The sequence below is a fragment of the Hesperophylax consimilis genome, chromosome 22, assembly GCF_061612785.1.
Source record: "Hesperophylax consimilis isolate HC1 chromosome 22, BYU_Hcon_1.0, whole genome shotgun sequence".
NCBI lineage: Eukaryota > Metazoa > Arthropoda > Insecta > Trichoptera > Limnephilidae > Hesperophylax > Hesperophylax consimilis.
Genome location: NC_142857.1, coordinates 5109025 through 5126609, shown reverse-complemented (window position 1 = coordinate 5126609; position 17585 = coordinate 5109025). Strand labels below are relative to the sequence as shown.

At 32.8% G+C, this 17585-nt stretch overlaps 1 protein-coding gene across 2 annotated transcripts in view; it reads right to left on the bottom strand.

The window, feature by feature from the left end:
- Positions 1-5842: 5842 nt before the first annotated feature.
- Positions 5843-17585, bottom strand: part of PhKgamma (phosphorylase kinase gamma) — a 42907-nt gene continuing 31164 nt past the window's right edge. For both annotated transcript variants that reach the window (XM_089645547.1, XM_089645548.1), the window contains 2 exons: positions 13622-13780; positions 5843-12798 (listed from right to left, as the gene is read on the bottom strand). In XM_089645547.1, the coding sequence (XP_089501673.1) occupies positions 12664-12798; positions 13622-13780 (294 nt within the window). In that variant the 3' untranslated portion in view covers positions 5843-12663. The remainder of the gene's footprint in view (positions 12799-13621; positions 13781-17585) is intronic.

The following is a 17585-nucleotide window of genomic DNA, read 5'->3' as shown; positions in this document are numbered from 1 at the left end:
TTTCTGTACATCAGTTATGACTATTATTAAAAAATTATTTATATTTTTAACCCCCTGGGCCTTCCAGACTGGTATAATGCCTGATGACTGGAGTTGTCAAATAATCATCCCTATTTTAAAAACAAACAAATCACCAAATTCTGGATCCAACTACAGGCCAATCGCTCTTTCATCCACCCTCAGTAAACTTTATGAAAAATTAATTAAAAACCGATTAGAATTTTTTGTCGAGAGTAAACAGCTTCTTTCTCCATCTCAATTTGGATTTAGAAAAAAAAAATCCACTCAGGATAACCTTGCCATCATCAGCACTGATATTAATTTATCAATTTCTAAACAGGAAGTTTGTCTTGCCGTCTTTATAGATATAGAAGGCGCCTTTGACAATGTTTCCATCCCAACCCTGAAAAAAAAACTTCTAGGCCTTGGCCTTCCCCCCATGTTTGTCCAATCTATTATTAATCTATTTCTAGATAGAAAAATTTTCATGGAACTTCCAGATATTTCTCCTCAAAGTAGGTCTGTTTGGAAGGGTTTACCACAAGGCGATGTATTGTCCCCCTTACTGTATAATATATACACATATGATATGCATGTCACTATTCCCCCACAAGTAAAAGTTATTGAGTTCGCAGATGACATAGCTTTCTTCTTATCATCCAAAATCATCACTCTCACCGTCAAATATCTTAACGAAGCCATGAATGCCCTTTGCACATGGCTCACCTTAAATGGTTTTGAACTTTCAATCCAAAAGACTCAGTGTGTCACCTTCTCAAACCGCCATAAAAACCCCCCGTTCAAATTTTATTTAAAAATTCTCCAATCCCCAACGCTACTGAAGTAAAATTTTTGGGAGTAACATTTGATAGGAAACTTAAATGGTCTTCCCATATTAATAATTTAGTTACTAAATGCGAAAAAAATGTAAATATCATCAGATCATTATCTGGCGTTTGGTGGGGAGCTCACCCTACTTGCATTAAGTTGCTTTACAACGCACTTATTCGAAGCCATCTCGATTATGCCTGCCCACTTTTTAGTACTGCCTCAAAAAATGTACTTGATAAATTAGACAAAATTCAATCTAAATCTTTGCGAATTATAACTGGAGCGATGCAATCGTCACCCATCAATTCCCTTCAAGTAGAATGTTCTGATCCTCCCCTTTATTTAAGGCGTCAACTATTTGCTGACAAATTTGTTCTTAAATGTTTAAATTCCAAATGTCATCAGGTTATCCCCAGCGTCTCGTTGTTCATTGACTCAACCCATTCATCTACAATCAGAGCTTCAACTAAACCTCTTCCTGACATCTGTAAAAATTTTAAGTCTCTCTCAGAGCTTCACATCATCCAAAATGATCTACTTCCCTTATACAAATTAAAATATAGTCACGTCACCTTATCCCCAACAATATTTGAAGGGATCGGAATCCTTAAAAGTCATTCCAATCTCCCGGCCCGAACTGTCAATAATATGTTCAATGACATTATTTCATCTAAATGGCCCAACTTTTCTCTTTTATTTACTGATGGATCCAAATCTCCCGACTCTCCTAACTGTGGTATAGGTATTAACGTTTACCACAATAATTCTAATGACAGAATATTTAATTCAATTTCAAATCAATTTTCAATATTTTCAGCCGAGTGCATTGTAATAATAGAATCTCTCAAATATATAATCAAAAATAATTTTGAACATTCCCTCGTTCTCTCTGACTCTCTCAGTTCCCTCCAAAAACTTAAATCCAGTCCTCTTCTTCATCCTGATGATCACTTTGTATGCCTTATTCGAGAGATGATAGCCTCCATTCAAAGCTCTGGTGAAACTGTAACTCTGATTTGGATTCCTGGACATGTTGGTATCATGGGTAATGATATTGCGGATGCCTTGGCAAAACAAGGAGCGTCCAACCCTGTTGTTACCCTCGTAAACCACATTCCCCTATCTGACATTTTTTCCATCATCAAAGATAGATCCCGCAATGTTTGGTCGGAGTATTGGCACATTGCTAGTCAATCCAAGGGAGCCTGCTATGCCTCAATACAAAGGACTATTCCATCAAAACCGTGGTTTCAGCAATTCCCTCATTTTTACAAAAAATAAATTTCTTCACTCATTCGAATGAGGATCGGACATTGTTCCGTTCCTTCCCATCTTTTTAAAATTCACGTCGTTGACTCCCCAGATTGTACATTCTGTGGTCTAGAAGTGGGAACTTTAGATCACATATTTTTTGGTTGTACCTCTCTAAACAAATATCCTCTCTTCTATCAAGCCTTATCTAAAATTGCCTCCCCTCTATTCAACATCTCATCTCTTCTAAGTCTGAACTCGACTCCAATTTTCATTATAATTTTGAAATTTGCCTATTTAAATAAAATTAATATTTAAATTCACCTTTCATTTCTCAATAATTTTAAATGATGGCCAAGAACACCCTTGAAGGGTGAAAGCCAGAAATAATGGAAAAAAAAAAACCCCCTGGGCCTAAACAAAATAATATAATGTCGTCATAATATTCTCACTTGACATTCAATTTCAAATGGATTCAATTATTGAAGACAATATTAGCGATTCCCAAACGAAAATTTGAAACAGAAAAAGATACGGTCACATCTAGGACTTGAACCCAGGACCCTCGTCTTGCCGGGACGCTGTTCTATCAATTATACATAAAGATAGCAGCCAATAAAAATGTGCGGTTAGAAAATGAATATAATGTTGGTAGTTATTATTCGAATTATGATACTGTTAAATATGACCGAAGGAGATAGGGTCCCATTAGCTCAGTTGGTAGAGCGGTGCACCGGCAAGGTAAGGGTCTTGGGTTCAAGTCCTAGATGTGACCGTATCTTTTTCTGATTTTGTTGTTTCAAATTTTCGTTTAGGAATCGCTAATATTGTCTTCAATAATTACATATTACAATTTGAGGTTTTACTCATTATATTATTCCAAAAAAAATAGACTCGGCGGTTTTTAACATATCCGAAAATAAAATATTGTTTTTGAAGGCAGATGAAAGACTTTTTCAGATTTCGATATTACAAACGGACAAACTCAATTAAAAATTTTAACACAAATACAGGAAAAGTTATTAAAATCGCTTAAGAATTGTTTATTTTCTTGTAAAACTGTATTTTTTAACACTTTAATCAAACGTATTATAAAGGTTATCAAAACTTCAATTTTTATTGTTTTATATAAAAAAATAATCTATATAAATAAAAGGCAATGGTCATATGTAGACTCAAAAGTACTCGACCGATTTCGCTAAAAAATTGTTTGTTCTTATTAGCGACAGGAGCAAAGCATTGCCATATGGAAGCACTATTTGGAATTTATTGCAAGTATGAAAACATTATAGAATCGGTTAAAAAAATATGCTTAGACTAATTTCTTAAAATGTGGACTACATGAAGATCTTAGATCATAGGACGCACGTCGTGAATATTTTACGATTAATACACTTAAAATAAGAAGGCAATTGACTGACCTAATATGTTTGCATAAAATTATCCACGGCCATCTTGATACCTCATTATGTCTTAGCAATATTGAAATAAATGTCCCCAATTCCCATTGTTTAAGACACCATAGCATTTTTCACCTGAATACATTAAAAAATAATATCGTCTATTTTAGCCCTCTGACCCAAATGTGTCGACTGTATAATACGATTGAGTGTGCTGAAGTAGATATTTTCGTCAATAATCTATACAGATTCAAAAAAATGTTCTGCTTCTGCTAAATAATATGTTTAGATAATTACATTATGTATCACCGTAACTCTCGTGTCTCTTCTAGTATTATTTGTCATTTTATTGAACTTATGTATAATTTTATATTATTATTTGTTTGGTTTTTTAATTGTACTTAACCTGTATTTAATTGCATTTTTACCTGTATGTATGTAATTTGTAGATTTTTGTCTGTAACTTAACTGAGTTTTTGTAACTGGATAGTTCTCACGTAAGTAAGTAAGTACATCTGTAAAAACCCAGTATAAATAAATAAATAGCCGGGTCCGCTAGTTATTAGTAAAATTAAGATAAGAGTTTGGCGGTTTTCTGTTTTATAGAATTATTTCAAATTATACTGGAGCGTCTATGGTAAGCTTTTCCAAAGAGAAAATTTAATGTCAAGGAGGAAATATATACACTTTCCCCTTTACTAATAAATGTGTTTTAAATTTTACACAACTGATATCAGTTGTGTAAAATTTAAAACATATAGTAAGACCCCGTGTTCTCTTTTCATAATCTGTTTATGTCATACCTACTAGCTGAAGTCCCCGGGCTTTACATAGAGTTTTTCAAAATCAGACTTAGACAGTGACCTTCCCTTGTTTTGAAGGTCAAGTGTGCAAAATTTCATCAATATTGGAATAAAACTGTAGATTTGTATAAAGATTAAACAAACGCCGCCAGCCTGTTAATTTTCTTTGTACAAGGTGTTTGGGGGTAAAGGGCACTAACTTCGAGAAGTTTTCTTGATGACTTTTTCGAAATTCCAACATTTTAAGGTAGTTTTCAGGTTTTGAATTTTTGTATGGAAAAAAAACAATGGAATTTCGAAAAAAAGTTATTTGTCTATTTTACTTCTACCATCATGTAGACTCACCTCCCCAAGTTTGTGCACTTTACCCCCAGACACCCTGTATATTCAGAATCAGTGTTTGTTGATATAATATATCAACAAACACTGATTCTGAATATACAGGGTGTCTGGGGAACATATTTTTTTAAGTAATAATATTTTTCACTGGAGTTCCTTGTATTCAATTGTAATTTGTCATTATTTTTTTAAGGGTTATTCAGGCAGTCTATAGCATCTGATATCACTTGATTCGACACAGATGTTCCTTTGGGAAACTGAATAACAGAATATTATTTTACTTTGTGTTCTATTGTTTGAATATGTCAACATTCGCACAATCCAGAATCCTTTGGGCCCCATTTATATGTCACATATGCACAACGCTATGACTGCATCAGATGCGATTTATCGAGACCCACATTTACACATAGAACCCTGGTGGTTCAAGTTGGATCCGCAACAAGGTACTTGTTTTCATGTCCAAGGTCTGCTGCTACTGAGTTCGCCAATGTCAAACTCATGTCAAAATTATTTGGTTAACAAATTATTATAAGCAATAATTAGTCGCCTGAAATATCCATACAAATTGAAAATATCTCCCGAGTAAAAATAAACGCCGCCGACGGGAATTGAACCCGCACCTTCTGATGTCCGGTCAGTTGCTCTGGACCACTGAGCTACGTCGGCTCATTCCCAACCCGCCAAATAATTCAATATGTACAACATACTTTAATCGACAATTACTGCTTATTTTATTTTTTTTCCCTGTAAACAAACAAATTTATTTTTGTAGGAAAGGCTTTGTTAGTGCTGAATTTCCCACTAGATGGCGTTGAGATATATTATATCTACATTTGTTGGTGTTTGTTTCAGGCGAGTAATTAATGCTTATAATAATTTGTTATTCTTTTGTGCTATGCATAAAAACCTTGTCTTATGTACATTAGTTTATCATTAAAAAAATAAAATTATTTGGGTTTATAGCAAGCTACTAGTAAGTTCTAGGACATCGATATGTGGAACGCGTATCGCATTTGGAACCTGTGAGATAAGCGGTGAAAGCGCGCCGTATCTACCTCCTTGCGACTACAGTAATGTTCTTGCTGCCTGCATAGTACGTTCTAGTACACTCTCATAGGTACAAGATGCGTTGCACTTATCGATGTTCTAGAACTTAGCAGCCCGCTGAGGTGTCGTAACCATAGTTGAAATAAAACATGGCGTTTAACACTTGAATATTTTTATAATTCTGTGATTTTTTTCATCGGTAATACACAGGAATAAATAAATAAATTTACAACAACTCGCATCTATCTAAAAGATTAATATTTGGTCACGTAAACAACTTATACAAAAAGTATTTAAAACAAATAACACACAAAATGGCGGGTATACAATTAAACAATCAATATTTAATTTAAATATTACTGATATATTAACTTAGGAAATACATAATACATACAATCATAGGTTTTTGGATTTAAATCGCAATTGAAAATCTCTGATTCAGATTTAACTACCACACAAGTCCCAAGTAAATTTGGGGAATGTTGTGGGGCTGGAGTAAGTAGGGAAGATTGGTTATATCAGGTCATAAAAATAGCTAGCCATTTGGAATCTCTCCAGGGTGATAGTCGGGAATATCTTCCACTATAATATTTATGTATTATAACTAGAGACACCCATTCATAGCATTAACGATATTTTCGCGAATTAAAGTGATAAATGGTGTTTTTAGCGATAATAAAAAAGATTTTTTAGTAGCTATAATCTTGTATCGACAGATCGTAGAACGAACATGACAAACTCTACTGTAGAAACATGTGCCATGTTGAGTTTCAATCAATAATACAATAAACATGTTTCAAGTGATTTTGCTAATTTAATTGTTTTTCCCCTCTTGCCGACACTCCCATTTCTTGACGTTATCCTATTTAGCTATAAACGCTATGTTTTATTTATTTTGTCAATAATTAGTGCTACATTTCTTAAAAATTAAAGCTATGAATTGGTGTTTCTAATTATAACCCATAAGAACTTATTTATCCAGGTGTCAAACCCATGACCTCTAGTCCAGAGTCAAAGAGCTAGCTACGGTCAGGGAGGTAGTCTAACAGCAGTTAAGTCAGTAAGTTTGCAAAAATTTATACAAGAAAAGAAAGACGACGATGGAAGATCATTGGACACACAATACTAAAGATTGCTTTTTGCAGTTGAAGCATGATCCTTTATGGAAAAGTCTGGTTTGTATGGCAAATAGACTTACACCCTCTATTTAAAAAAATAAGAGAGCTAACTATGTATTGTTATTGGTGGTATGTTTAAAAGAGGGATTATTTTTCAATTGTAAGACTCCAAAAAATATATCAGGGGATTCCAAATAAGAAACTCCAGTCCTAGAGAATTTAAAACCTGCAAAGACTGGCGGCATAGCGCTAGAAACATCCGATGCAGGTAAACCAACCAAGCAGGAAGTTTTGAAGAGATAGTATTTTATTCATTCTCAAATAACAATGAATTAATTCTACCTATACGTAATAAAACTTATACAGGGTGTATCGGCACGTACCCGACAAACTTTAACCAGCTATTCCTTAGCATATTTGGAGTAAAAAATCTTATGTGCACTTTGCTGTCCGGTAACGTTTTTTTTTAATAAAAATTTTATTATTCATATTTTCACCACATGTCACCACTGTTTTATCCTTTGACAAAGTTCGAAAACCCATCTGGCAAATATTTTATTCGAATTCCGTTGAATAATGCACGTGTGTACCTATATTGGCGCACGTTTACAGTCACAACGAAATAGCACGGCACCATTCGTCTCATTTTTAACTATTATTATTTAGTGTGTGCGAAAGAGCGAAGACGCTTTTTGACATACTTGCTTATAACAGCTGTTTAACACGAAACGCAATGCCAATGACAGTGATGTAGTGTGGAAATTTTATTTTTTTTTGTTTTTAATTGAAAAAAAAATGCTACCGGACAGCAAAGTGCCCATAACATTTTTTACTCCAAATGTGCTAAGGAATAGCTGGTTAAAGTTTGTCGGGTTAGTGCCGATACACCCTGTATACTCAGAATGGGTGTTTGTTGACTTGTATGAATATATATTTTAAGACATAATATTTTTCACTGGAGTTCCTTATTTTATGTATGTTATTGCTTATTTATAATGTGCAAAATTTCAATGAGCAGGTAAAATTTTCAACAGATTAATTAAAAGTAATAATATTAGTTCTTATTTCGGGGGCTTAGGATAAAGGGGCCTAACTACAACAACTGGTGTTTTGAGTTAGGCTTGGTTTCGGTAATGCCGTAATCATATTAATTAGTGACACAAAGCTGTATCTCGTACATACAGCCGTTTAAGATACAGTGAGCATTCCAATCTTTATTTGCGTTTATCTCAAAACTATGTTTTTGTAGATAGGTCCCCCTATTCAAATAAAGATTAAAGGTAAATAAAAAAAATACCATTATTGCAAGACCAAAATTAATATTTTTGAATATCTCTAAATTAGACAGTATTTTTTTTACTGTTTATAAAAAAAATATCAAATTTGAAGACAATACTTTTAAATGTGATAAAAAGCCTAATATTTTATATTGTGACCTTAAACGTTCTATTATCTATAGGTTGCATAATTAGGTCCTTCTTCCACAAGGATACGTAAGAGCGATGAGTCGTTCGTGAACGTGCCGCACAATGATGAGCTGTATTCGTACAAATCCCGGAAAACAGTACTGCGGCTCAATTGAACGGTTACTTATAAATAAAAAGAAAATATTGAGCTGGCACCGTGGCTCCAAATTATCCGATACTCAAGTTACAAACAACTTGTCGTGCACAGTTGTATGTCACTACTGAAATCACTAGACTCGTGTCGCCGTCGTTGAATTCACGAAACATTAAAACTAGAATGGTTTCATAACATCTCTCACAACCAAACAGTTGTTTTAGTGGTCTTTTTGATATCCTGCCATTCTTTGTTGACTGTTTTGTACCTAGAATTGACCTTAAAGCACACACATCGCTACAAAATGTTGGACACAAGTGAAGCCGGTTGGTCGTGAGAGACTGGCGTCGCTAACGAGTTTACAAAATGTCCTCAACGTGTGCCTATTTACGTACATGCAGAATGGTGGTAGTGGCAAGATACTTGAATCGTCTAGCATACGTGCGAATCCCTGTGGAAGGAGCTTGCAAGGCGTTCTTTTAATAATTTAAAAGCGAACTTTAAGATTGCATTTTTAGTGATAAAATAAAATCCAGACAACTGGAATTGTGTTGGTAAAAAAACCTTTTAGGCTAATTTAAATGTATTTATAAATGTTATTATTATTTGACATTTTTGGTAAGCCTGCTACTTATTTGCATGAAAATGGTCGATAAACCTCTATAATGCTGTAGTTAGCACATTTGAACCCGGGTCAAGAGGCTGAAAACAATAAATAATGACATGGATTAATTCCATGTTTAAAAAACGGCTTTATAGTAAGTTGTTGTCAAATGGACAATATTGTAAGATGATTATTGCTGAGAAAGTTACAAATATTACTGACTAGCGATTTTTATTCTAATCTAATGAACATTTACTTTTATTATACAGGGTGTTAAGAAACATACTTGACTTGTGACTTGACCAGTGATTCCTGACATATTTGGAGTAAAAAATATAAATGAAATTTTGGTCTCCAGCGAAATTTTCATAAATCAACCTGTAAAAAATAAAGTTTTTTTCTGTAATACATATATTTTCAAGATTTAATTTTTTTTTGGTTTGACTGAGGATTGAACTTTTCCATCCAGGAACTGGAGTCTAAAACACTACCAACCAAGCCAAATTCCGATTGGATAAGGCTGATATTTATTAATAACTGTAATGTCATTGAATTTGAGAGAAATGCGCTCCACAAAAGTCCACATGTGTGTGATTGCCACCAAAAGTTGATAGAATTCATTGTCAATGTCATTGAGTAAATAAATTATATAAACATTGTCAATAAAAATTAGTATATAAATTATATAAATATTGTCAATGAAAATGAGTAGATAATTTATTTAAACATTGTCAATGAAAATGAGTACATATTTAAATTATATAAACATTGTAAATGAAAATGAGTAAACAAATTATATAAACATTGTCAATGAAAATTAGTATATGAATTATATAAACATTGTCAATGAAAATTAGTATATAAATTATATAAACATTTTCAATGAAAATTAGTATATAAATTATATAAATATTGTTAATGAAAATGAGTATTAAATTATATAAACATTGTCAATGAAAATGAGTATATAAATTATATAAACATTGGCGTTAATTTCCACTTCAAAGTGAAATTCAAACAGCTGCATGTATTAAAAAAAATCAGGCATTGCACAGTTAGGGTTGAGTTAATGAGTTGAGCGGTTATTTGGATAAACAATGAAATGTGGACGAATTTTTTTGTTGATTTTTTTAAGAAAAAAAAAGTAAGCGGAGACCAAAATTTTGTTAACATATTTTACTTCAAATAACGCCAGGAATCACTTGTTAAAGTCAAGTACATCAGTTAACACCCTATATATAGGTTATAAAAAATGGTTTTTTCCTAATAACCCTTTTTATTTTGAGATAAGAAATAATCGAATAATGCTATGAAACACCTTCAGTAAGACAGCATTATAAGGCATCACATTATTCAAATTTAATCAGAATATATATTTTTTGTAAAATATTCAAACATATTGCAATACATGTATAGGTTTTTAGTTTGATGAAAAATAGATAAAAACATCTGTCACAAAAATATGTATGTCAGTATTTTTACATTTTATAATAATAATTAATTTAGAGATGATTGTATACTTAAGATTTTAAAATACGTAATCTCAATTTTTATCAATTAATATTTAAATAAATCACATTCGTGCCACCCACAGTCCTACTCAAAAACCCCCTTTGGGTTAAATGTTTAATATCTTAAAACTTGCCTTACGTTAAAGTTTAAAGCAAGAAAAAAAAATTCTACATATTAGTGCATAATTATTAATAAATACTTTCAGACAAAATGTTTAGAAAGTGACTCTACGCAAATTGCTAACTAATTTTATAAATAATAATTTCACTAGCATTGCAATCATTATTGCTTTAAATATTAAAATTAAAATTGTTTTGTAAACTTTAAATTCATCGGTGAGATTTTAATAAAAATTATTTATAGCATAAACTTTATAGTAACAAATATTCATAATTGCGTAAGTCATGCCACCAAATACAAAATGAAAATTTTATTTAACGTTGTCCACAATGATTTTCTAAATCAGCTACTGACTTTAAAATTCATAATGTTAATATTTTCAGAATATTCATTTGCCAGAAAACATGTAAAGATATAATTTGCCAGAAAACATGGAAAGATATAATTTTCCAGAAAAAATATAATTTAAGTAAATGAATTTCAACTTTTGATTCCTATAGAATAAAATATTGAACTTGAAATGAAGGAATAATTAAACAAAAAAAAAACACATTAAAATTGTAGGGTAACAAAGGAGATTCATAAGGAATTATGGTACCTTACGAAATTAATAACACACCAAACATCTAGAGAACATCCCTTCATCCATACAGGAAGGTTCCATTATTGGATAACAATTGCTTACTACCCGATAAAAGAAAAACTGATGGAAAATACAGAAAAAAAAACCATTTGTGGATCGTTTCAATCATACGAGAACTCTACCAGCTCGAGAATTATTCAATAAAAATAATTCAATCGGCATACTTCAGCAGGGAATCATTTAACACATAGAATGCAGTCGAGTCTCGATTATACGAAACAAACATTCATGCTGAATTCAATAACACTTTTTTTAATATATCAAATACATGGAAAATTACCAAAAAGATACATTCCATTGAAAAATGGAACAATTTTTTTTACACTGAATATATTATATTTATGAATCTATGGTTACTGAATGAGATATTTAAAGCAGCCAATCGGGACACTCCAGGACATCATGGAAATAAGAAATTCGCAGAATATTTCAAGTAATACACATAGAACTGGATAAATCTATCGATATTGATTGGGGATACTGAAACCAGGCAACTCTCGTCTTCATTCAAAATTGGAACAATAAGGAGTTAACAAATACACAAAATATTCCAAGTGAGATACATTGATAATGAGTTGGATTGTCTCCGTTCAAAATCGGAACAAGAAAATAACAAATTCACAGAATATTCCAAATAAGATAGATAGATATTATTATAGATATTAAAACCAGCTGGCTAGCATCTTCATTCAAAATCGGAACAAGATAGAAATAACAAACACACAGAATATTCCAAACAAGATGCATATATTAATCTATAGATATTAAAACTAGCCAGCTTAATTCAAAATCGGAACAAGATGGAAATAACAAATACACAGAATATTCCAAATAAGATGCATATTTCTATCTACAGATATTAAAACTAGCCAGCTTCATTCAAAATCAGAACAAGATTGAAATAACGAATACACAGAATATTCCAAATAGGATAAATAGATGGATATTGAGTGGGATAATGGAACTAGCCGGCTCTTGTCTTATAGGAATTAGCTCTCTTAATAGGAACAAGGAAATAACACACGGAATATTCCACTTAAGATAAATATACGAATATTACATATATGGAATATTCCGAGTAAGATAAATAGATGGATATTGAGTGGAATAATAACACCAGCCAGCTCTTACTTAGGCATACTTTGGAATACAAAGAAATAACAAATACACATAATATTCCAAGCAAGATAAATAGATGGAAATTGAGTGAGATAATGACATCGTGGCACCCTCATCGGATACGCTCCGCCTCCGGCCCGCCTGCGATGTGATAGAGCCCCACAGCCCTGACCAGAACGCGTGACTCCACTGTTAGGCTAGGCAGGCGCCTTCGCTGCTCGCGCGAGAAGTTGCCGGCGCACAGCACAAGCGACAGCTTACAGAGCGCCACGCACACGGCCTCACGCAATGAGCTGGACAGGCGCGCCCAGCGCTATCGGCTCAGGTTCGTAACATATAGGTTCTTCAGCTCGGTCTTGGGCGTGTTCTCGAAGAGGGCGGCACGGTTCTGGCCCTCGCCCTTTTTCACCCAGTGGCCGTAGACGCGGAAAGCGCAGCCGTCAATGATCTGGAATACATTTTATAAAATGAGGTAATTTAGAATATTTAATTAAGGTTTGACATCGAAACCCTGCTATTTTTTATTGAAAACTCACAATTGAGTGGCTTATTAACCTTTAGAAGCAGTTGCTTCCAGAGGCGGCTTTTGACTTTTGGGTATACTAGAGTGCTAATATAAAAAAATTGAATTACTGATATTGTTGTTGTTGAAATTTTTCAGTTTTTTCCAATGAAGATTTTTAGGAAATTTCAGTTTGGCCGTGCGCTGCACCGATTTCCTGGATATCTTCATACATAATAAAAAACAGAATTTTTTAAATAAAAAAAAAACTTTTTCAGCTACACATCAATAATGTTTATTTTATTTTATTATTTTTTTTTTTAATATTAGCACTCTGGTACACCTAATAGTGTGAGCCACCATTGTTTGTAGAAATATAAAACAGAACTTGACAATCAATTTTGAAATTTGATGAACAACTAGACCTTGTTGTGCCAGCTAAAATGACATGCGCCGGCTGACCGGTTTTTGTAAATTATACTGTCTTACATGATAATGTGTTTTTATATTTATATAAATCGTATATATCTATCCTACATAGTTTTTCCAGGATTATATATATATGTAGAGTAATTTTCTCGGTTTACACGCGTAACATAGTCCTTAAAAGGACTTTTTAGTTCCTGACGTTTCGGACGGATCTCACTGTCCATCTTCAGAGGACTTATGTCTTGAGTTTTGTCTCAAACTGAACGCTTTCCGTATAATAATACGAATGTTGGCGCCATTAGGCGATGAAGCAGTCAGGGGGTTAACAAATCAATTATACCTTTCTGAGCATCTTAAGTTTGTATGGGTCCATCCTCGCAATGCTGAGGTCCAGTGGTTCGGGAGTGAATCTCAACCTGCGTACCCGTACCGCCGCGCGTACCACCATGATGGCGAATTTAAATTTCTTACGCGCGTTGAAGGATGCTGCTTTCAATTGCTGGAATTTTTTTATAAGTTCTTTAGTTTTTTATAAGGAATTAACGTAATAATTGTGCCCTTGGAACAACAAGGTGCCATTTGACTCGGCAATGTAATGTGATAATGAATTCTAAAGTAGTACTCTCTAGAGCTCATTATCACATGACATTGTTATGTTACGAGAGTTGTTATGAAATAAAAAAAAGAAAGATAATTAAGAAATTATTTTTGAAAAGTGGAGATTCAAGAAAAAAAAAATTATAGTTGGATTATAATAAAGAAATTAAACGTTACTTTGAGAAAATAAATTTATAATTTCATGGAAAAGTCAATTTTTTTTTCTACTTTTCTACTATTAAAGCACATATTTTGTTAGCAAATCAAAGGTGAAAAATAATATAGGATACACAAAGAAAATCAACACAAAATACAAGGCATAATTATATATTTTGGCAAAACATAAATAAAATATAGACGAAACCAAGCAGTATACTTAAATAGGTTGGTTAGTATTTTGAAAACAGCGAACATAATAATATTGCAATATAAATAAATATGTATACAGGCTGTAACGGCACGTCCCCGAAGGATTTCAGCTTGTGATTCCTGAGCATATTTGGAGATAAAAATGAAGTGGTCATTTTGCTGTCCGATGATATTTTTTTTCAATAACTTTTTTTTTTTTAATAAATTTTTCCATCACAAGTCGCAACTTAGTAGTTGGGTTTACTCAGTCTCGTTCCTGCAGCACGGTAACAGAGGAGAGAAAACGCATATCTCGTGATCCCGTCGCGACAGTAATAGTAGGTTTTTAACTTCAAATATGGTCAGGAAAAGCTGTTTAAAATCTGCCGGGCACGTGGCGTTACACCCTGTACAAATAGTGAAATAATTGTTGTTGATAAATATATAATAATAAGAGAATAAATCCTCAATAGTCATGCAGATTGCAAATACTTGCCCTAGAAAAAAAAAATTGGTTTATCGGTACAGGCCGACGAGAAACTTAAAATAAACAAAAAAAAAATTGATTTGAGATTTTCACGGCCAAAAGTATAATGGTGATTTATTTTTGAGATATTATGCCGTGTTGCGCTACCTTCTTCTTTAGCCAACGTTTTGGACAGCATTTCACTTTAAAATTATACGTTATTTTCAGCTCTTACAGGTTTGGAGCTGGCAACACGGTATCACATCTTCATACATAAGCACACATTTCAACACAATCTTAAATTACACATCTGCCCTGATGATGGACACTGCAATGCTGTCCGAAACGTTGGATAAAGAAGGAGGTAGCGCAACACGGCATAATACCCTAAAAATAAATCACTATCAAAAAAAAAAAGGATGTATATTTTTGTTAAAGCCAAAATGTAAACCCCCGAGGGGCGATTCTGGTTCTACTTAACCCATCAGGCATATTCTGTCAGAAGGTCGTAGTATTTCTGCATTTGCAAGAAAATCCAAATAAATGGAATATTTCTGAATGTATCCTAAATCTAAAAACTGTTTTAGACCTGAAATACGCTTTCAAATTTTATTATTAGAAACAAACATATAATGTTGGAAAGATTTAAATTTTTTAATGCGAGCATTAAAAAATAAATAAAAATGACTCACCTCACGTTTTTTGTAACTAAACTTACTGATAATGAAAAATAAAATAAAAACCCATGCATTTTATTGGACAAATGTATTACAAACATTACTATCACCTCACTTTTTTGTTGTTTCATACAAAAAAAAATAATAAAAAAAAGTTTCATAAATATTTTCAAACTGCCGTCGCAACCTTTGGTTTCATAAAAGTGAATAAAGCGTGGGGTTTTCTCTTTCTAACGCCATTTAGATCGTATTTATCACCCTGAGAGTAAAGGAGACACAATGATTTCTATGAGACCCTATGAGTTGTTCCCAAAAGTAAACAAATTAGCCTGAGAGGATAAGGATAAGGAATCGACCTTGACCGAATTAACATCTTTTTCTTTGGGTGGCAGAGAAAAAGTCATTAATTTTAAGGTTAAGGACAATTCCTTATTCTTATGTAAAACCAAAATCACCCCTTAGTAGAGGTAACATCCAAAGACAAATGAATGTATAAGGTCGACACTGCAATTGCAGGGGTAAGACCCATAGGGGTTAATTAAATGTTATAGAGAAACAAACCATTTGTCTTGCAAGCCTACTTTATCTTTTAGCGAAAAAGAGACAACTATACGTTGATCGAATTTGAAAAGTGTTTACAGTGCTATAAATGCACTTTTTTAAATTTCACTTATTAGCAATACCTATAATAATCGACAATTGGGGAAATAAAATTGGGGCTCTCTGGATATAATATACATACATCATAATATTACTTTATGTGCATTCTAAATAAAAGAAAAAGTATTGGTTTTGACAGACAAATTATTGGTGGGAAAACGGGAAGGGTAAAGTGAGGTTAGGATGCGTCGTAAAAACTGTGAAATTTATATTGACGATAGGGAAGATGTGGAATAATTATTATAATCTACGCAAATAGTACATCTATTCACCTAGTGTAGGACAAATAGCTAAAACATGGTTAGTTTAACAAACACAATCACTAAGCAAGAACTAAAAGTCAACAGACATTCCAGGGTACATTTATATGAATTTATTCTTGTCATAATGCACTGATAGAATTGCCATTACGTAACAATTCAATGAAATAAGTAAAATTCTGATTATCCATGGACAATAATCATCTGTAAGTTGGTAATGTGGTTCAATATGAAAGCTAATTTAACCCTCAGTCTAAACAATATAATATCACGTTAATTAAAAAATCTGTCGGATTACAGATTTATTTAGAAACATTCCCGGTCGACATTCAATTTCAAATTTTTGAATGAATATGCTTAAACTTATAAATGCAAAGAGAAAGCAGAGTGTTTTCGCTTTCTAACTGTTCATATTGTATGTCTGACCCTAATAGAAAATAAGATGGAACAAGTTTTATCATCTGGTGACAGATATAGCACAACGTGACTCAAAATATTTTGATGTTTTGTGACAATTACAGCACCACGTTCGATGATCAGAGCGCATAAGAAAAATCCAAAGATAATCACAAATTTTCATCGCAAGAAATTACTATGGAAAGGATATTACATAAGTTCCTACATGAATATGCAAATAAATAAGTGGTTTTACAATAATAACATAATTTACAGAAATTCAGTACCAACCGGAGACAGAAAAGGGTAAATTGATCATATAGTAATAGGACATGGTAATATGTAATAACTTTACTGTTGTGGGAAAAATTATGTATTCAGTTTCCCAACTTATCTAAATATGTACCAACTGCAACTTTGTGCCACAAAGCACTAACACTTGTGTGATTACATTCCCAATTACACTACTCTTCCACCGAAAACAGAAAGTAAAGTAACAACCTGTACTTTAGGCTCAGGGGGTAAACATATCTCTTCGGATGAAGAAGGCTTGCAATGAAAAAACAACAACAAAATAGAGTAAATTATGAAAATGGACGACACAGCGAAAATTACAAGGCTGATATTGAAAAAAGAGCAAGAACACAAATATATTTTATTTTGGTAAAATTAGTAACTTTGTGAATAAAAATTATTAAATGAAACACTGCAACTTTGTAAACACATTATTTAAGAAGACATTTGCGGTTGATTTGAAAACGGTAGGCTCGTTTGTTTAAATAAAGTGATGTAAGAGTCATATCGTTGAGAGATCTGTTGTAAACCGGTATTTTAATCGAAGATGCTCCAAGGAATTAGTGTCAATGATCCCTTCGGCACCTGTGCACAGTTGGGAAAGAC